Source organism: Nipponia nippon, unplaced genomic scaffold (assembly GCF_047370975.1).
Source record: "Nipponia nippon isolate SJK-2023a ecotype South Korea unplaced genomic scaffold, ASM4737097v1 scaffold_1, whole genome shotgun sequence".
Classification (NCBI taxonomy): Eukaryota; Metazoa; Chordata; class Aves; order Pelecaniformes; family Threskiornithidae; genus Nipponia; species Nipponia nippon.
This window is the reverse complement of record NW_028262290.1, coordinates 121,282,572-121,303,420: the sequence shown is the minus strand read 5'-3', so window position 1 is coordinate 121,303,420 and position 20,849 is coordinate 121,282,572. Positions and strand designations below refer to the sequence as shown.

The window sequence follows — 20,849 nt, the reverse complement described above, 5'->3', positions numbered from 1 at the left end:
ACCAGAGGAGGTTTAGGTTGGATATTAGGAAAAACTTCTTCACCGAAAGGGCGGTCAGGCACTGGAACAGGCTGCCCAGGGAAGTGGTGGAGTCCCCATCCCTGGAGGTATTTAAAAGACGTGTGGATGTGGCACTTAGCGACATGGTTTAGTGGTGGACTTGGCAGTGATAGGTTAACGGTTGGACTTGATGATCTTAAGGGTCTTTTCCAACGCAAATGATTCTATGATTCTATAAAGGTTCACTTAGATCATTTGGATAATTTACATATAAAGCTATGCTGATCCTCAACACTTTGCAGCTGTACTTTGTCACAGAACACTTGGTTTATATCTTTCAACAAGTCATTTAAGTGCTTTGTGCATAATTTGCCTATCTGTATGACAGATGTACTGCTCACCTAGCCAAGGTGGTATAAGTTTCCTTGGTATGGTTAAAGCTTCACAAGATTAACTGAGGAGGTTCCTCCTTAAACATATAATGTGTTTGCACATCCTTACCAGGAGAAGCTTATTGGTTTTAGATATCTGTTTGACTAATGTTCTCTTCTGTTAATGTTTTCATTTGTTAACAAATACACTGTAGGAAGTTACAAGCTGTTGTTTTTGATGATAGTTTTGCCTTATTACTTTGTTTTAATTTATTTATTTGCTTTCTCATCACTACTACTTCATTATGCGTAGCAACAACAATTTTCCTACTTAGAGAATAGGACGTAAATGCCACCGAAGACTGGTAGCATCTTGATAAGTGACAATTGGAGAGGTTACTCAAACTGATCTTTTCGGTAGGTGCACAGAAATGAGCACCTGCCACTTTGCTAAGCACAGACATATGTAATTCACTACAGTAGAGTTTTGTGTTTTTCAGATTGATACCAAATATTTTTTTAACACTGGCATTTTTGTTTTGTTTTTGTGCTTAGCAAGCGCTCAAAAGATGGCAGAAAGCTGGTCTTTCTTGGATGCTTTTGAGCCTGACTTCAGGCCTCTGGTAGTAATTGAGCTTGCAAAAGGCACCAAAGAGGAAACCATACAATGGTTCACTGATCGAATTGTGGACAAAAAAGGAAATGGAGGTGAGTATAGTATGATCTTCTGTAACACTTTGAAATTAAATTGGCTGTCATCATCATAATAAGACATACAGAAAATTAGTTCTCAGGTAATGTGGTTTAGTTATTGTTTAGCCGATCACACTCCATTTTGCATTTTTGAAGTTGTTTAATTTTATGTAAGAGTAGAGCTTCATGCTGGTGTCATGAAAATCTACTGAACCCTATTAACCTGGTTATTAATGAAATATTGGCTTAAGGTCACATGCCTGTTGAACTCTAGAATCCTTCCGTTTTTGCAGTGAAACCTTGATAACCTGTCTTTGAACGTAGTTTTGATAGCAGTTTTTATGTTGTCTAGAGCATGTTTCTCTTGTTGCTTATGAGAACGTTGTAAGCCTTGCCAAAATGAAGATGCCTCACATCTACTGTCCTGTCCACAAGACTTTGTACCGTGTTGTAGAACAGAATTAAGTTAGCAGGAAGCAATTTAATCTTGATAAATTCATGTTGGATTTTAATTATCTTTTTGCTAGCTTGTAGGCTCTTACAAAGACAATATTTCATTACTTGTTTTAGTATACTTCCAGGAATTGAAGTTAGGCTAATTAATTTGTAATGCCTTAGACTTTTTTTTTTTTTTTACATTTTTTAGAAAGGCATTATTTATGGTTATCGTAGCTTCTATCTTATGATCAGTAATATTTCCGTGGCTATTGGATTTGTGACTACAGACTTGCTTTCAGGCTTCTGTTAGATAACTCAGGGATGTTTCTATTTCAAAAGTCTAGTCTCCTTAAAACGAGTGGGACTGTTTGCAGAAGCACTGGTGGCTTACATGATGTGAGCATGACAGCAGATCCAAACTGTCCCCATTGTTCCAGTTCACTGTCTGTAAGCGCTTCCACAGAAACAGGGCTGAATCAGGGGGTGACCCTGCAAGGTTCTGAACACCGCACGTCAGGTGCTGTTGAAGCCTTAATTCTTTGTGCCCTTAGAAAGATGCAGCTTCAGCGCTCCTGATAGCTAGGTCCAACATGATGGATGCTAAAATACTAGGTTTTTGAGATGTAATTTTTATGTATTCTCTTTCTTACTTTGCCTTTCTTTACTTTAAAGGTGCACAACTGCTGGTTAAACCATTGGTCACGGAAAATGGAAATGAAAATATTTATCTAGTTGGAGCTTCTCACTTAAGGCTGTTGCTGGGAGCTGAAACTGTGGGTTTGGTGAAGGAATGTAATGATAACTCAATGAGAACTTTCACGTACAGTAGTAGAAAAACTTTCAAAGACTTTGCAGGTAAGCAATTTTGAGGGGGCTTTGTCATTGCAAAGCTGTGGCTAAAGATTATGAGCAATTACACCATTAAATTTTTCAGTTTCTTCCTGTTCCTTGGAATGGTAACAGTGAACAGAAATAGGAAGAACAAGCCATGAAAAAAAAAAAATACTCATTTTTACCTATGGAAACTCAGATCATATATTGAAATGATTTTTTTTTTCTTTCACATGGCTTTCACTTTTTGCTTGTGTTTTATTTTATGTTTTTATATGCTCCAAAAAGTCTCGTATTTGTATGAAAGATTTTTGTTGCAAATAAGACAAGAAAAAATAGTTGATAAACATGAGTGCAGGATTAACAATCAATGTTATGAATTAACATAGGAATTTAATTTCTGTGAGCCAGTTTTGAGGCTTATTGTATTATAATTAGCTGGAGAAAATAGAAACATTTTTCTCCATTATATTTACACATCAAACAGAATTAAATAATTAAATAACACTACAGAGCCATTCAATGGAATTTGGGCATGATTAGTGAAATCATTCCTTTTCCTCTTTTATTTTGAGGAGGTGCCAGCACAGTAACATTTTCTTTTAAATGTACTATCTGCATGGTATTTAACCCTCCTACAGTGGCAGAACTAATTTTGCTCTCCAGGTAAATATTGGAGTTCCAGCTTAGTCTTCCTAGTACTTTTTATGTGCCTGTTTCAGTGATGCCTTTCACCACATTTTCAGCATAAAGGTTCTTGGATCTGTCTGAAACAATAATAAAGTTGAGTTTTGTGGTTTGTTTGATGCCAGTTTATTCAACACTGCTACTGTGTGCAATAACTGTTGCAGTGTCTTGTCTTTTGTGACCTTGCTTTCCTGAAATTAGGAAGCCTGGAGAAGAATTGTCAGTTGCAAAGGTGCCATTTCTGTTTCTTTCATGTGTTTACATTCTTAATGCTAATCTGACTGTCTCTAGTAGCAGCTGGAACTCCAACTACTGTAAATCTAAACAATATTGTTTTCTGTATCTCCTGGCCTTTTTTCTTTTTTTAAACACTAATATAATTTTAGTTTTGTCCAGATCTGATCAGAGGATAAAATAGTTGACCATGCTTAGAGGAGGTGAAAAATGTGTCATCTACAAAAGAAAGCCTGCAGCCTGTGTTGTCTTACTAATATTTCTAGTTCCCCAATTTAACTGATACCATGTTCTTATTCTTTGTATTAGAGATTTTTTGTTTTTTAGCTTCTTACTTAGTGTATTTAGGGCCATCCCTATAGTTTCTTATTCCTAAGGGGAAAAAAAATTATCAATTGGTTGTTATCTCAAGGAAATGAGACTCTTCTTCCTTGATGATAAACTGATGGGGTTGACAACAGGTTTGTTGCTGTAGCTCTGCAGAATTTGGGATTTTTGGAAAGGTTTCTTATCGTTTTACCTTATTTCTGTATTTTTGAGCTAATTGTCTCAAGTGGCTTATCATTATGTTATGTGGGCAATAACGAGCAAGATACCGTGATATTTGGTGTGAAATGCTTGCTGAAAAGGAGATTTGTCCTGAAACCTTACTGGTTTTCGTTATGAAAATACTTTAGGAACTGTATGGCAGAAAGGGGTATGGAGATTCTGAGATTGGCGAATAGTGGATGCCTACGTAAGAGTCTTTCAGCAGGGCAAGAGCGTGTAGTACTTGCTGGTATACTATCCTAGCCTCCAGCAATTAGTACTTCAGGGGGTCCTTGTCTCTTGAGTGATTTGTTCTCTTAGTTCACCTGGGTAGTCAAAAACACAGTGGCCAACATGTGGCAGTTAGAGAAAACTTCTTTCCAAGGTATTTATTTTAAAAAGTAGAGTTTTTCCTAATGAACGTTGGTGGGCAGTAATTGTGACTTTTTTTCGTTTTCTGTTTCTGGTCATTTTTGGTAGTTATTTGCTGCCAGGGTTGTCTTCCTATGCTGCACAATTTCATACTACCTTCTTTTTGATTTAGATGACAATCACAATTTCCTTACGGTGGCAGAATGTCAGTATATCATCAAACATGAACTCGAAAATTTGAGAGCTAAAGATGAAAAAATGATCCCTGGATATCCTCAGGCAAAGCTGTATCCAGGAAAATCAATTGGTAAGCAATGTATTTTGTTGCCTGTAACTCAGTGTGTTGATGCAGGATAGTGTTCGTGGTGAAAACCCCTTAATTTTCCTGCAATGAAGAGAAATACTTTAGACATTAAAGTCCTACTTTATCAACTTTGTTTTCTCACTGCTCCACAATGATAGGACAAGAGGCAATGGATGCACAGTGCAACAAGAGAAATTCTGAACGGATATTAAGAAAGTGTTTTTTCACAGTGAGGGTAATAAACATTGGAAGAAGGTTTTGGAGAGATTGTGGTAACTCTGTCCTGGGAGACTTTTAGATCTTGCCTAGAGGACAAGGCCCTCAGCAGCCCGCTTTAAGCTGGACCTGCTTTGAGCAGGAAGTTGGACCAGGTGACTTCCAGAGGGCCTTCCAACCTGAGTCTTTCTGTGGGACTGAGACTCTGGCCTTATGTTCTTTTCAGCTGGATAATTTTCATGTATATTGATGTCACTCATTATTTTTATAACGAGTACCAAAAATATTTGTTTTCAAAAAATTACGTAACTATATGCTTGGGTTGTCGCTGTATGAAAATACTGGAATGAGTAACAGTGTTCCAGAGCTATACATTTTACAATGTGAAGGAAGGAAGTTTTATTTCATTCATTTGACTTCATTTATCCTCCTTTTTGCTTCAAGAGCTCTACCTTTTCATGGGAGAAGGAAGCAAGGAGAGCTAGTGCTATTTTTATGGTAGCTGGAACTAGTTCATTGGCAGAGATGCTACAGTTTCTTAGGAGAGTTTATCTTTTAATATTTGTGTGTCCTTTTAATAAGTGTCTTTATTCATTAATGTTGGTCATCGAAGAAACAGATCTGTGCATGTCAGTGGTTCAAGAAATGTAAATAAATGTAGATGTCAGATGAGTTTACATTAGTAATTTTTCATATAGCTAAGGTATTTTTCTAGTTATGTCAAGTAGATGCTGATGGGAAATAGTAAAAAACTATCACACAACTTCCAGTGCCTCCCCTCTCCTGTTTTGGAATTTATTTTCTTTTTTAATATTTCTACAGTCGTAACTTCTGGAGCAGTTTGTTAATTGTTTATCAGCACAGGTAGTATTGCTTTCCATAACAAAATGAAATACAAATTGTGGAATACAACACATCTTCATTGCAAAGAAACCAAAAAATTTATGAATTAGTATCAATTGATCATTCAAAAATGTTTTTAGTATCTTTTCCCATAATTAATACAACAATGGCTCTTCAATTTACTGTTTTGTTTTTGCTATGTCAATTTGATTCGTTATACCTGTCTTTGCTCAAATGCAAGAGCTGGACCTTTCCCCACAAAGCTACACATGGCATTTCAGTTCTGACCTGTAGCACTTTTTGTTATTCAAGCTGCAGCTGATTATAATGCAAACCTATGGAATAGTTAATAGATGTAAGAAGGTTACTCTTTCTTTTCCAGTGGACAGTAGAGTCTTTGTAGGAATAGGTAGAACTGCTCTCTATAATGGATAATTTTTAACTAACATGCAGACATTTTATTTGTTTTTAGGTTTTAAATGCTAGATTTATTTCAAAGTAACTTCAGGCTTGCTAAGTACATAATGTAGCCTGTTTGCTTATATCAACTTCACTGTCCTTTGAAGGAGTAGTAGGTACCTTTTTTTTTTTTTTTCTCTTTTCCTAGTGAGAAGATTATTGACCAGTGGTATTCTAGTTCAGATTTTCCCACTGCATGACAGAGAAGAGTTGAAAAAGCTCCGTCACAGCTGGTATGGCCGAGTCAAAGTTGGCTATCAACCTTTAGGTATGTGAACACTCACTTCACTACAAATAAAGTGCAGCGTTTCTTCTGGAGAAGTTTTCTCTTCAGTTTGTGTGAGAAGACCAAGGGTCCTTCCTAACTTGTACTCTAGCATTTAGCCTTTATAAAAGTGAAACTCCTCTGTGGAAGGTAAGTATTGTACAAATATTGCTGAAGGGAATGTCTTGGCCTGGGTGTGCTATCTGACATCTTTAAGATATCAATATACCTTTCCATCTATTCCTTTAGTTCCTTGAAGGCTGGCAAAGCACAATTAGTCCTTTTTGGCCCTGAGCAGGCTGAAACAAATTTGTTTCCCAGGTGTACGTATACCAGTGAGAAGCTTCAGAAGTTAGGTGTCACTGACTGTTAAAGTTTGTTTTTATACCACGTCTTCCATGCCATCCTAGCAATTCATTGATAGATTCAGTTTTCAAGAGTGCTAGTGTTTTGGGGTTTTTTTCCCCCTCTGGATATCTGATGTTGATATGATAAGTATTGAGATATTTGACTTCTCTACCATGTGAATATACGTATGTATGTTTGTGTGTGTGTGTATATATAACATAAAAAAAATTTCAAATAACCTTCTGAGTTTTTGGAATGTGGGAGGAGGAGGAACAAAAAAGCAATAATATTCATTGTGGTATTTAGGAAAAAAACCTGGGCCAAGGGATTAATGTAAAGTCAAGTTTGATGTTATAGTGACATCTATGTTAAGTGTAGTCTTAATTGATTCATTTTTCTCTGCAGATGAGATACGCTGCTACTTTGGCGAAACCATTGCTCTCTACTTTGGCTTCTTAGAGTACTTCACATTTGCTTTGATTCCAATGGCTGTCATTGGGATTCCGTATTATGTGTTTGCATGGGAGGACTATGACAAATACGTGATGTTTGCCACATTCAACCTGCTCTGGTCCACTGTGATACTGGAAGTTTGGAAGCGGATTTGCGCCATCATGACATACCGTTGGGGGACGCTGTTGATGAAACGACAGTTTGAAGAACCAAGACCAGGCTTCCATGGTGCCCTGGGTATCAATCCTGTCACTGGGAGGGAGGAACCAGTGTACTCAAGTATTAAGAGACAGATACGGATTTATCTGGTGTCCTTACCATTTGTGTGCCTTTGCCTCTACTTCTCACTGTACGTGATGATGATTTACTTTGACTTGGAACAGTGGGCTCTGGATTATCATGAAGAGAATGAATCTAACTTCAGCAACTTGATGCTGTTTGTGCCCAGTATCATATATGCTGTTGTGATTGAAATTATGAACCGTATCTATCGGTATGCTGCTGAATTCTTAACATCATGGGGTAAGAAAGTTGTTTGTTCTTCCTTAAAGTTAGAATCCCAGATGTTTAGAATTTGTTTCTTTGTAGACTACGTTACTGTGAGTTCTTGTTCAATGGAATGCTAAAGAAATTTCCTGAAGTAGATTTTTAGTGTGGGGTAAAAGAGATGGCCATTTTAACTTCATACATTTGTTTTGAGGGTTCTGAGACTGCAGTTTCATGTTTGGTTTAATTTGGTCCGAGTCTAGCATGCCATCAGAAGGGGTGATCCTGCCTTCTTCCTCAGCCTCTCTCTGCCTTTGGTGCAGAAGTCCCCCTTCCCTGATTTCGCTCTTTGTTTGGCTCTATCAGCCATAGAGCTGGGGAAAGTGGCAAGGTGAGGTCATGAGGATAGGAGCTCAGAGGTGAATGGCAGGAGGGACTGTCCTGGCAGCTTGCGTCCACAACCTGGGTTTGCTGAATACATTTTATTCTACTGATGTATCTGTGCAGAGGACAGAGGCACTGAGATAATGGAACAAAATGTAAAAACATAACTAAATGCCATATGAAAGTGTTTGTATATGCTATATGTGTAACAAAGAGATTTCACATCCCTATCAAAATATTTTCTGCTGAGCACTCTCAGAAGAGGAGGAATGTTGCAATAGATGGTCTTGTTTTCCCTGTGTGTGTGACTTATTTAACAGTTTGGGCCTTATGTTTTGTGACCTAACATAAGGATAATGAAATGTTAGTGTTTATTTTGAATTTTAGCACTTCTACAGACATGTGCAGTCAATTTCAGACAAAGTTAATCGATGAAGCTAATGGGAAGTTAAGTGTTTTGTGTAGCTCAATATGGCATACATTTAAAAGACAGAATCCAGGTTACTAAAGCTGGAGGCCCAGAAAATTAACCTAACAAAAATTAAGCAAAAGGGAGAGTGATGCAGAAGACAAAGTAAGAAGAGGGGTTGAAGTGGGGATTGGTCATGCGTGGCAAAATGACTTGCTCAGCAAATTCAACTTGACAGCAGCAATAGTAAAACCAAGCAATTTCTTGATTTGTTTATGACTGTTCAAGGGTTTTATTTAAATAATGACTTTTAAATTCATATCTAGGTTTCGACTGACTGTTTTGTTTCATTTTTTTCACTGTACTACAAGAAAAAGTCTTTATGCAAAATGCCCAGTTGTGTTGATCAGGTAGACTAAAATGTCTTTTACAGGTAAACCAAGTTTTTTTTAACCCAGATTGTTTTGGTTTTAAGCTGATGTTTGGTATTTAGCAGCAACAGTATTTATGTAACTTACTACACTGACAGCTTGTGCCTTTTCTGTGCTATCCAATGTGTTTATGCTGCCATGCTGTGAATAGGATGAAGAGCGCATCTGGCTGTCCTACCTCCCTTCCCACCTGGCGTATTTTCAGCAAAGATCTGACTTAAACAGCTAAACTGGCAAAGCATAGGAAACAATCTGGGGTATTTTTAAGCACATCTCTTGCACCCATTTATCATGAGAACTGATCAGTTAGTGGAAAAAGTAAAAATTGCATTCAGTCCCCCGAGTGCATCTTCCATGTGTCAGGCCCAACTTCATGCTCTGTTGGAGTAGAACTCTGCTGTTCTGTCCTGAGCAAGGTCTGTAGGTGATGGTCTCTCCTTTCAGCCTTGTGGCGTGTTGCTCACGCTAGCGTGCTGCCTCCTGATTCAGTTACTGCTTACCCAGGGCTTTTAAAGGTACAATCTGACAAAATAGCAAAAAGAAATGCAAACCATTCGCTTCCCTGTCCTCCCCCTCTGGTAACCAGCCTTCCTCAAACATCAGCTTCTGACAGTTTATCTTGAATGAACTGAAAATTTTAATTTTAGAATGAGTAATGCATGAGTTGAACTTCATGTACTCTAGTTTTGCTTTAGAGCTTAGGGTCTGATCTAAATTCCTTGGAGATGGATGGCAGTATTTCTGTGAGCATTTACTGGTTTTGAATAAAATCTGGTATTGTTATTTTTCATAATGTATTCCAATTAGTTTTGCATTTGTTTTCAGCCAAAGAAAAATCAATAACTAGGCACATTTTATTAAGTGTTAAGAATGATGGATGGTTTTTCTGTTATAAAACAGCTCTTCTGAGAAAGAAAGATGTAAAAGGAAAAACCTTTGCAGTAGAAAAAATACCGGATTTGCAGCTAAAAATATGTATGTCAATATTGTGCATCAAATTAACTTTATACGTTAAGTGAGGTACTGGTACAGTATAAATTCTTTTTGCCATAATGTGTTGAAGGAACTATTCCCCATAACCTATTAGTTAAGTAATTTTTTGGTGGAGGAAAAATGTCTGTTTACTTTTTGTATAACAATGTCTAGTATATGGTAAATGCTTCTGCGGTTTACTGATTAATAATTTTGTTGGTATTTTAGAAAATCACAGGCTGGAATCTTCATATCAGAATCATTTAATTCTGAAGGTTTTAGTGGTAAGTATGAAGCATAAGCAGCATTTAAGGTGATTTAAAAAAAGAACTTGTCATGTGTTCTATTAGTGCTTTCCTAGCATTACCTCACTGACCTACGGTTTTGTTCAAGGCCAAATACTAGCACAAATATCAGAGTAAACAGGATTTCTGTTGTGGTTGCAGTAACTGCTAGACTGTTTTAGATGCCTCTTTTTATAGTGGAGAGTTGGGTTTTTATTTGTATTGATTTGTTCTTTCATTAGAATCCTGTAGACATAAGTTTTTCTGTTAGTTCACGTGGTCCTGTCTTCGACTGGAAACTATTCCTTTCACTTTTTGCAAGATTTTATGGTAAACCCGTATTTTAAAAAGTTCATGTATTAACTGCCACCTGTACTAAGATTCAGACAACCAGTCAGAGGAGGCTGGAGATATATATTCATCAGTCTGCTCCTGTGCAGTTTATAGTATATACTGATCTATTCACTTTGTGGCTCTGAACAAGTAGCTTTTGTGTGTGTATGTATACATGTTTGGTAGCTCTTTTAGGTGTATATCCAGATGCAGCAGCACTGATTCTAAGGAAGTGTACTGTAAATCTTGAATTCTCATGTAAGATGTTCAGTAAAAGCAGTTGTAAATATTGGCTGATTTTGAGATTTAATCTTCTTCTTTCCTTTTTGAAAAGATCACTCAGTTCTCTTCCAGAGTTCCCTTATTTTCGCCCCTCAACTCAGCATGCTTTTTTTTTTTTTCTTTAATCTGCTTGTTATCCTTCTGTTACTGGTAACCTTTAGAGCTAAAACACTTGTACGTATCATTTATAGCTTTGCCTCTGCCTTTCTTAAAAAATAGCACCCTCTTTTTCCCCTGTAGGAAACTTATATAAAATAATTTAAAAAAAAAAAAAAAAGTCAGATGTAGACCCCCCCCCAAGTTTCAGTTTCAACCTATGAGTGGCTCTCTGCACTCCCCAATATTATCTATGTCATCCATGAGCTCCACCACTGATAGCAAGTAGGAAAAGTTTTCTCCTACTTCAGAGCTTGATTATGATTTTTCAGATACAATACTGTGATTATGTCTCATTTTAGAAGCAGGGAATATTTCTCTTAGTCGTAAAACCTCTTGAAGTGGTTAAACATAAAGCTCAACTAACATATATCGAGGAACGGTTGGACATATTGAGAGATATGTCATCCAATGCATATATTTTGATAAAGTATTTCTTTGGGGGGGAAAAAAAAAAATCATTATCCTAAGTGAAGATGAATACATCCCTCTTATTGCATTACCTGTGGGGAAACTGCCAAAAGATGAAAGTTAAGTAGAAGGTGATATGTTTTTAATGTCCACATTTCTTTTTATACCGTGCTTTAGGAAAGCATTAAGCTTGTCAAATGACAATCTGAGTAGGACCAACATTGAAAATGAGGCTTTTCTGAGCAAAGTTTTAAAAATGATAAAGAAAATTTTAATAGACATGGAAGCTGTTTAGTCAAGGTAACTGTTAAGTTAGATAATATTCTGCATTTGAACTTTTGCTTGAGTACTAATAACAAGTATTTTTAATTGCAGTTCAACTTCTTAAATTGTTTTGCATCTCTCTTCTACATTGCCTTTGTGCTATTTGATATGAAGCTTTTGAGGCAGGTGAGTTCCAAGAACATCTTAAGAATGTTGATCAATCTGGGAAAATAAAGGATTGATTGAAATAGGACTTCAGTTTTTAATTGTTTTTCTAAAATATATATGAAATATATTCATTGTGGAGTTAATATTTTCTTACAAATCCAGCTTCCATGTTTCAGTTCCTCTAGCACAGTTGCAGAATCATAACAGAGTAATGTAGAGCAATTCTTTCACTCCATATACATGAGAAAGTATTTTCAAATAAATTGATTATTCCCTCACACAGATGAGGCTGGAAAATTTTAATTTCCTCCTTCTTTCCCTTTATATTAGAAAATGGTTTTCTCGGTATTTTTCTTAATGAGAGACTCTTGAGGATAGGAGAACGATTACGTTTATGACTGCAATGAGGAGCTGGGAATAAATAAAAGCAAAAATAATGTGTAGTTGGTATTTGAAATCAGCTTTCTGTTGTTGACATCCCTTGAACACAAACGTATGAAAATCAGGTATAAGGAAAATATTTGTGCTCTAAATATAGTGGACAAAAGAACAAGAACTTCAGCTTAAGAACTCTGTTCCTCTAAAGAGTTCTCTAGCAAAACACTTGACAGATCTATACCAGATATGACATTCATGACATTTCTTATACTTTAAGGTAAAAAGCAAGAAGAAAAAAAATAGAAAAAATGTCATTGTTTAGCTCTGTTATTGGTGTTGGTATAGGTTAAGTGTGTATCTTTGCCCTTCGTTGGAGTTTGTGTACTGTCTCCAAGATACATCCAGATCCACAAAATATTTAGACATCTAACTCCTATTTCTTCCTTTTCAGCACATAGCAAAGAATGGGAGCTAGATCAGCTGTACTTTTCATATGCTATTGCTAGTTTTGTTAGGCTGGCCGCCTCTTGTCAGAGTATAACAACTTACAGTATTACTAGAACACACAGAATTGGAAATGATCATAGTTTATCACAGATCTATTAATTCTTATTCTTTTTCTTTTTTTTTTTTTTTTTTTTTTTAACTTAAGAGCTTGGCCACTTTGCTGATAACTTCGCAGATCCTTAATCAGTTTGCAGAATCCTTGCTTCCTTACTGGCTCCAAAGGAGACATAAGAAGAGGATGAAGAAACACATGAGTTCTCTGAAAACAGATACGGACCTGTCATTAGTCGAACAAGTCAACTTGGAGAAAGAAATGGGCACCTATTTTGTATGTTTTACTACTGTAAAAGAGTTAAAAGTTTTCTGGGCTGTAGTTGACAGAGACATCAGCCAGTGCAACCTAAAATATTCCTGGCTGTCTGGCCTAGCAGCTTATTTCCAGCTTCATCAATTTTGCTGGTAGTGTTTATACAGCTATATGGTGCACTGGATCAAGAAACTGATGCAGTGCAGCATCCCAGTTACACCAGCACGAAGGGGTAGCAATGAACAGCTGAATCTGGAGCTACCTAACGCTGTATCACTGGAAGAAGTATTTGTGTAATATGTGGTTAATCTCCAAGGCTAGCCTGGAGGCTACCAGGATGAGTAGCCTGTCATAGGGAAGGGGGTGGCTGTTTCTGTTTTCGTTTGTTTTTGCAGTGATACTAGTTTAAACTGTCAATTAAACTATAGCCTGAGAGAGTGCCCTCTTGTCTGGGTGGGGCCAGAAATGGAGAGGGCAGAAGAGACCAGTTCTTCAAACCAATACTACTGCTGCTCCGGCATTCTCTGTGTTCCTAGTTCCGTTCCTGTCCACCTCCTACCCAGTGCCATTTTTAATTGTGTTTAGCAGACTTCGTGCAATTAATTTCTTGCAGTTCTAAAGGAACTGACAAAGTAGACATTAGTGTGTGTGTGTTAAGGCCTTACACACTGGCTGACAACTTGCTTGATCAGATGCTGCAAGCATAGTCACAAGAGGCTTAATACTGTATGATTTATACTTTTACAGGGTAAGAATTATATGTAGATAGTGTACCTTTTATGTAAAAGGTTGAGAATAGCAGGTTGAAATTCGGTATCAATACCGCATCAGATTCCTCTCTTCCTGCATAAAGTGCCATGAAATGGGAAGAGGAAAAAGAAATACTACCTTTGCAATTGAAAAACTATGCAAACGTTAATACTTAAATTCCTCTGGGAAGGCTGGTATTTCCCACATTTTATATGAGGAGAGATAGACTTAGAGAGCGTGGCTATCTTACAATAGAGAACACAGCAGAAGTCCCCAGGTTAGTGTCTGTCTGACCTGGTGAATCGACGCAGTCCAGCGCTGTGCCTGCGAACAGACCAGCACAGCTCCATAAGCTGTGTATCGCCATCAGGCGTTGGTCTGCCTTACCAAATGAGCTCTGCCTTTTAGACCTGAGCCGAGTTCTGATTCTCATCTGGCACGTACAAAGCCGATGTGGTGTCTTTGAGTTACGTTGCCCAGTGCTTCTTGTGCAGAGCTGGATCAAATGTATCTGCACCTGTTGTATCGTTCTGCCCTGAATAATTTTCCACGGGGACCGAACAGGTCAATTGTAGAGTTATGACTTTGCCTTGGAGGTATCCACTGCTAGCCTCAGTTTCAGATCAAGGTACTGTGTACTCAAGGCCTTAATTTTATTTTCAATCCAAAGATTTTAATTGTGCTGTGCTTGTGAATACACAATATTAGACCGCTGATTTGTTTGCAAGCAGTGAGCTGTCAGCAGGAAAGAGTATTTCTAAAATTAAATCTGTCACAAGGGGGAAGCATTTGACTATGTTTAGTAACTGAGGAGTTTAGCAGGAGTCTTGACAGAATTCAACGTTTCAGGCTCTTCTTTTCTTTTCCTTCCTTCACTTAATCTTTAACATTTAATTTTCTTTTTTGTTTGTCCTCTTGCTCTCTCACTTTTCAAATCTCCAGCCCTTAACCCAGTTTAAGATGTAAAAACATCCTGCAGTCATTTTTTAAATTATTTTAAAAAAAAATTTCTGCTTGTCTCCTCTAATTAATTTTCTCCCTGAATTTCTTTGATTGTGTTTCCTTGATGCCATAGTTTGTGTTGCTTCTGTGGCTGACAATGGCACACTTTGAAATTTCCTTAACATCTTATCAGACTCCTCTCTTCCTGCACAAAGTGTCATAAATTGAGTAGGAGAAAAGGAAATACTCCTTTTATTTTCATACTCTACTGTTCTAAAAGTCCATAGGTACTGGAGAAGGAAATGAGAAGAAAGGTGTGAGGAAGTAGTGGGAATACTGTGCAGTTACCAGAAGGCGGAGCACCAAGGGAAGCGTTGCTCCCTGCCTGCAACAGTTGTCTGAGAAAGTGATAGCGGGGACAAATATGTGACTGCCACTCCCGTGAGTGATCCTGCACAAACGTCCCACTTTGCTAAAATTCAGAGTTTGTAAAAAAAGATTTCTGTGGAAAAATCTCAATGGTTTTAAAAGTTAGGTAGCTCCTTAGGGTCTGGCCTGCAGATCAGTTTGTCGCACCCAGCTACACTACACAACTTAAAAATGAGCTCAAATGAAGAATGCGGCTAATGACCATCCCATGTTGATTTCTGAGCTTGCAGGCTTCTACTGCCTCTCTCTCTTAGCTAGAAAAAAAGCACTAGGTGCTGGAGAGGCAGTCAGTTTAACAGCTATAACCAGCAAAAATGATTAGAGAACCATGCGTCTGATGTATGGAGCCAAAACCAATTTTACATGGTTCTTGTAATAATCTCAGTTACTGTCAAGTCTTTATTTTTAGTATCTCATTTTTGAGAGAGAGGAGAATGTGTGGGTCTGGGCAAATAGCTAGATCCCAGGTTAACTTCTTCATGGTATTTCACCAGCCTTTGTTCAGTGAGCACCTTTTCTTTAAAAATGAATTGGTTTTGTTCTTCGCTTCCATAAATAACTGCTGCAGTCATAGAAAACTATTATTAATACTACAAAACTAATATGCAAATAACCTACATGTGAATACTTAATCAGTATTTAAGTACCCACGTCCTTGGTTTAAAGATCAGGTGATAGATGTGTTGCACATTTGCCAAAATAGGGCTCTTTGTTTGCATTAATTGTTCCTTTCAGATGTCAGTGCTGCGTTCTGTCATTTCAGCCTTCAAGTGGGCCACTAATTCTGACTTCCCCGTTTTGAAATAAACAAGCAGAAATACCAGAAAAGAGTTGCCTATCTACCAACCTACTTTTCTGGTTAGGTCTTTCATGTACAGTCTGAAATACTAGGACTTTTCTTGTCGCAGTGCTCTTACGAGAATGTTCTGCCAGTTTAAATGCGTGATGCTGTTTTCCTATCCCCCACTGTTCCTTCTGTAACTGTTTCCCTGAGACAGTCAGGAACTTGAATGGGATGAATGTGTTTATGCAATTACTTCATGCGATAAGGATAAGAATTGTGACTTGCAGAGAATGCATTAGGCAAAAGGAAAAACCTTCGCCTCCCCTTTATTAAGAAGTTTTGAGTAATTGAATAATTCCAAATTAACTAGATGTATTTTTTGTTGTTTTTGTTTTCTGCCACCGGTCATTCCCAAATAACTGATTTGGGATGAGGAAGCGTGTTTACAACTGTGTTGTTAATTCTGAGTTTCTTCATGTATTTTTTGTGGGTTAAAGTTGTTCTTATTTTTGCTCTGTTTTTCAGGGTACTTTTGATGATTACCTGGAGTTGTTCTTACAGTTTGGCTATGTGAGTCTTTTCTCATGTGTTTATCCACTGGCAGCTGTCTTTGCAGTGTTAAACAACATCACAGAGATATATTCTGATGCCTTAAAGATGTGTAGAGTTTACAAGCGGCCATTTGCAGAACCCACAGCAAATATTGGTGTTTGGCAGGTAATTTTTGTGTGTTTCTTTTTCTATTAATTTGTTTTAAAAGGCATTTCAACAAATGTATGTAAGGTATGTGTTTGACCCATCAGCTGCTCTTAAAGATTAGTAGGTACTTTGTTCTTCAATGCCGGAGGATACTATCTATCCAACTATAGTGGTTTTTTTTGTGGGGTTTTTGATCCCATGTTTTTCAGTTGCCTTTGAAAAGAAAACAAATACTTCCTTTAGTCCTTGTATATGTATGTATTGTTGTCCTGTTGCAACTGCAACAAAGCAAAGCTGCCAGATACTGCCTGGTACTCTTTACAGCCAACATATTTTAGAAATGGTAACATCTGATGCAATGTCAGAAGCATGGAGCTCAGCAAGGGTTTAAAAAAAAAAAATGAAGAATGATAGGTAAGTACTTGGATTCCTAACCCATGCTTGGCTGTGTGCCCTTGTGATTACTGGTACTCAAGCTGACTAATTTTAAAATAACCTGGATCTGTGAGCAGGAGCAGGACCTTTCTGCACAACCTGAACATTGTAGTCTACCTAAACAATTTCATGCTAGTAGCACTGGCTTAAGGATTTTCTGTCCTCAGTTGTTTGCCCATGCAATCATGCTAGCAGCAGCTAGTTTGGAGCCTGCTGAGTGCTCTGCATCAGTGAACTGATTCTGACTAAAAATAACCCTGTAAAACTCCTCCAAAACCAGAGGTTTTTCTGAAAAGAAGGCTATTAAGTCGTGTCCAGAGACTGTAGCATTCTATAATAGCAGTGGCCTGATAAGGAGTGTAAAGTAGTTGGAGGAAATTTCTAGGGGATGATCCATATTCTAGTTTTATTTAACAACTTGTCTTCATTACATGTGATTAGAAAAATGGCACAATAAACTAGTGCACTGTTTAATTTGGAAGGGTTGTAAATGTCGGTATGAAATGAAACGAAGATGAGAGATGAAATCAGGAAACCTCAAATGAAGCATACTGTAAAAACATGCAAACCAAGTATTCTGAGCAATGCATTAGACATGTACATAGGTATTAATGAAGTGGACTTATAGGAGAAGTCTTTTAATAGTAAGTCATTAAAATGTGTAAATTATAATCTGATTGCATTTTAACATCTGATGCATTTTCTCAGTCCAAATCTATGCTGCCAATATCTTGATGACATAGATGCATTGACCACCAGTTAAATGAGGCTGTGGTCATAAGCCCCAAGCGTAACTGCAGGTATATTAATAGCATTTGGTTTTGCTAGAGTAGTTTGTTTCAATCTAGGGAGTAGGCTGAAAAACCATAACACTAATGGTACAGTCGTGTGGGGTTTTTTATAGTGTAGGTTTTTAACTAATAGTAGAAATACATTTGCTTTGTGAATTAAGAATAATGACTTAAAAATTTAGTTATCTGTTTCATGTGGGAAGTTAGAGCATTGGCTGAAAGATTTCTGTTAAAGGAATACCGGAATTATTTTATCAGGTGAGCTGAGTCACCAGCTTGTTGTCAAGGAGAAAGTTACTTCTGCTAATTCATTGTGATAATTGCTACAATTTCATGTCAGTATTTCTCATTCCAGAGAGGACCTTGGAATAAGTAACCATTATATTGCAAAAGTAATTGTCACGCTGTAGTAATATTTTCAGGCATTTTGTGGGAGCTCTGTAGGCAAGAACTTCTTAGACTTGTGCAGTTGCATGTGTTTAAATGTAAATCTTTCTTTCAACAAATTTCAGCTTGTATAACTGGTTGTGATTTAAGAAAGGCTTTCTGAACCATCCTTACATTTTCCTATTACTTAACATTCATAGAAAACCTCCAAAAACAGTGTGTTGGGACTATTAGTTCCTCTAGGAATTTTGTGTTTTTTCCTTTATCCTGAAATAAATTTGTGTTTGGGAGTACAACTGTACATGAGTGCATAATCTTTTATGCGTTCAGATTATGAGTCATGAAGATACCAGGGATAAGGCTGCTTTCCTGTCCACTTTTTTCCTTTAGGATTATTCAGAATTTTTCAGGAGGTGATTTGGCATTACTTACATCTAGGATGTTAGTGCTCTGTAAATAACTTCTCAAGGTCTTTACCGTACTATGGAATTGTGGAAGAATAGCGTTTAACTTCTTCACAGCAAACACACATATACACATGCATAGAGAAATCAAATTAGAGAAAAATTCAGGGTGGCCAGATGGTCTTTGTGGTATTGCAAACCTTGTTGTGTTCTTCTGCTTGCCTTTTCTTAAAGCTGATGAAGTCTGGACTGCTTGCTAAACAAGTCTTATGTCGTAGAATTCAAAAGATGAAGGAAAATAAAAAGTAAAATAATGGGTCTTCTGAGGATTTAATGAAGAGAGAGGTATTGTCCAGAGCAATTTCGGGACTGGTAAATTAGAGATAATGGTCATAACTATAAATATATTTGTGTTTTATTTCAGTTGGCTTTTGAAACTATGAGTGTAATATCAGTAGTCACTAACTGCATACTGATCGGAATGTCTCCACAAGTGAATGCCCTTTTTCCAGACTCAAAAATGGACCTTATTCTGACTGTGGCATTGGTAGAGGTAAGTTTGCCTTCAAATAGTGCATGTTTTTTTGTAGCAAATAACATGAACGACAGTGGAAGTAATACCAGGAGGTAGATTTTTTTTTTTTCCCTCCATATATTAAAAGGTAATGAAGATTTCCCTACCAAACAAGTGTTTCAAAGTTTTTTGATTTCTTTCTTTCTTTTTCTCTGTGTTTTCATGTACTGTGAATGCATGTATGGCAACAACGCCATACTTTTCCATACATTCACAAGATACTGTATATTTATTGCTTTGTGTATTTCAAGAATTTAATAGTACTATTTCAAGAAGGAAAATAACCATATTTTTGTGAACTGGGTGTTTCTTTACTTGGTTTGTGACCCGAGCATATCTTATAAAGACTTCCTGCAATATCTTTATGGATGTTTCCTTTAAGCCGTATCTGAAACAAGTATGTATGATGAGTATAAATACTAGTGATTGTAACACCAGTTGGGTTTCATCTTTTCCTAATTCTATGTAGTAAACATTTGAGTGTTATTCCTTTTCAGGCAAGGAGGGATGACTATGGGCATCTTGTATAATAACTGAGATTGTAGAACTTTTCCTTGATGTACCTTTCTTGTGGAGCTTTCATGTATTGCATTGCTTTGACTTTCAAAATTATGCTATTTTAGCTTTTAGGAATTGAATTACTTTTCTTGTGGCAAAAAGTCTGGGTTGTCTGTGCGTAGTTGTTAAATTGCGTCACCTTACGGAGGTGCAGCAGGAGCACATACTTTGTTGTTTTTATAGGTGTTACGGGTTATGCAATGAATTATGAGCTTGCTTTGAGTTTTATTTCCCAAGCCTTAAGGTTTGCAGAGTGTCAACTGGTTTACTGAAGTTCGAGTCTACAGACAGCCTGATGTATTCTTCTATTATGCGTGTGTGAACATTTTCATTAACCTCAGTCAGGTATTTTAATATAAAGTTAATTTGGCAATTTAAATGTAATGCTATAGTTCATTACTGGACAACATATCCAGAGAGATTGTATTATGAAAACTGTATGACTGAATGTAAGCAGTATGGATTTATGGCAGCTTAAAGAGATGGGGCTATTTTCGCCATTGCTTCCCGGGTGTTTATTCCCATCTTATCTGTTTTAATTTGTGAAGGTGGCTACGTGGTTTCTAGGCAGGCCTCTGTTTCTTGGTAAGCCATAGGAGAATACCAGTATTTTTCTTCTCTAAATTTAAATTCTGCTTATGTGCAATCCTTTAGATGACAGGAATTGCAGCGTGGTAATTAGGTAGCTCTTGGAATTCCTTTTTAACAGTGTATCTCAAATTATCTGAAAATGCTGTGGAAAGGGAGATTAAGAAAATAAAGGGACGAAAGTTTGAAGAGAAAAGGTAAATTAGTACCGAGGGAAGGAAAGGCAAAAATGTTGTCTTATACTGAGAAGCAACTTCAGTGAAGACCACCGATCTATAACTAACTACATTGTATGAAGGGACAGGTGGAGGCTAATGCTGCGTGAGCCACAGTAGAGGAGAAGGAAGGCAACCATTTGGTTAAAGAAAAGTCAAGTTTTCTCTTACTGTTGTTCTTAATAAAAAAAAAAAAAAAAAAAAAAAAAAAACAAAAAAACAAAGCAACCCATAATGTACTGTCAGAAAAGGTATATTTAAAAAACAGTTTTAATCACAAGTATCCACTATGCTTGATACTTTTAAGTATGCTGGTTTGATTTTTTTTTTTTTGGCTTTTTTGTGTTATTACGAACTATTTATTGTCTGAGAAAACACAAAGACACAAAACCAACATATGAGTCTTATAGTACTTTTCTGCAGCATAACAAGCCATGTAATATTTGGAATGTTGTTGGATATAAACAATTCCAAAACTG

At 37.0% G+C, this 20,849-nt stretch overlaps 1 protein-coding gene across 3 annotated transcripts in view; it reads left to right on the top strand.

Moving 5' to 3' along the window:
• The window catches only part of ANO10 (anoctamin 10), a 125,825-nt gene that overhangs the window by 2,119 nt on the left and 102,857 nt on the right, over positions 1-20,849 (top strand). For all 3 annotated transcript variants that reach the window (XM_087770616.1, XM_087770604.1, XM_087770598.1), the window contains exons 2-11: positions 927-1,079; positions 2,175-2,357; positions 4,327-4,461; positions 6,125-6,244; positions 6,995-7,564; positions 9,953-10,008; positions 11,566-11,640; positions 12,653-12,835; positions 16,245-16,436; positions 18,860-18,988. In XM_087770616.1, the coding sequence (XP_087626742.1) occupies positions 941-1,079; positions 2,175-2,357; positions 4,327-4,461; positions 6,125-6,244; positions 6,995-7,564; positions 9,953-10,008; positions 11,566-11,640; positions 12,653-12,835; positions 16,245-16,436; positions 18,860-18,988 (1,782 nt within the window). In that variant the 5' untranslated portion in view covers positions 927-940. The remainder of the gene's footprint in view (positions 1-926; positions 1,080-2,174; positions 2,358-4,326; positions 4,462-6,124; positions 6,245-6,994; positions 7,565-9,952; positions 10,009-11,565; positions 11,641-12,652; positions 12,836-16,244; positions 16,437-18,859; positions 18,989-20,849) is intronic.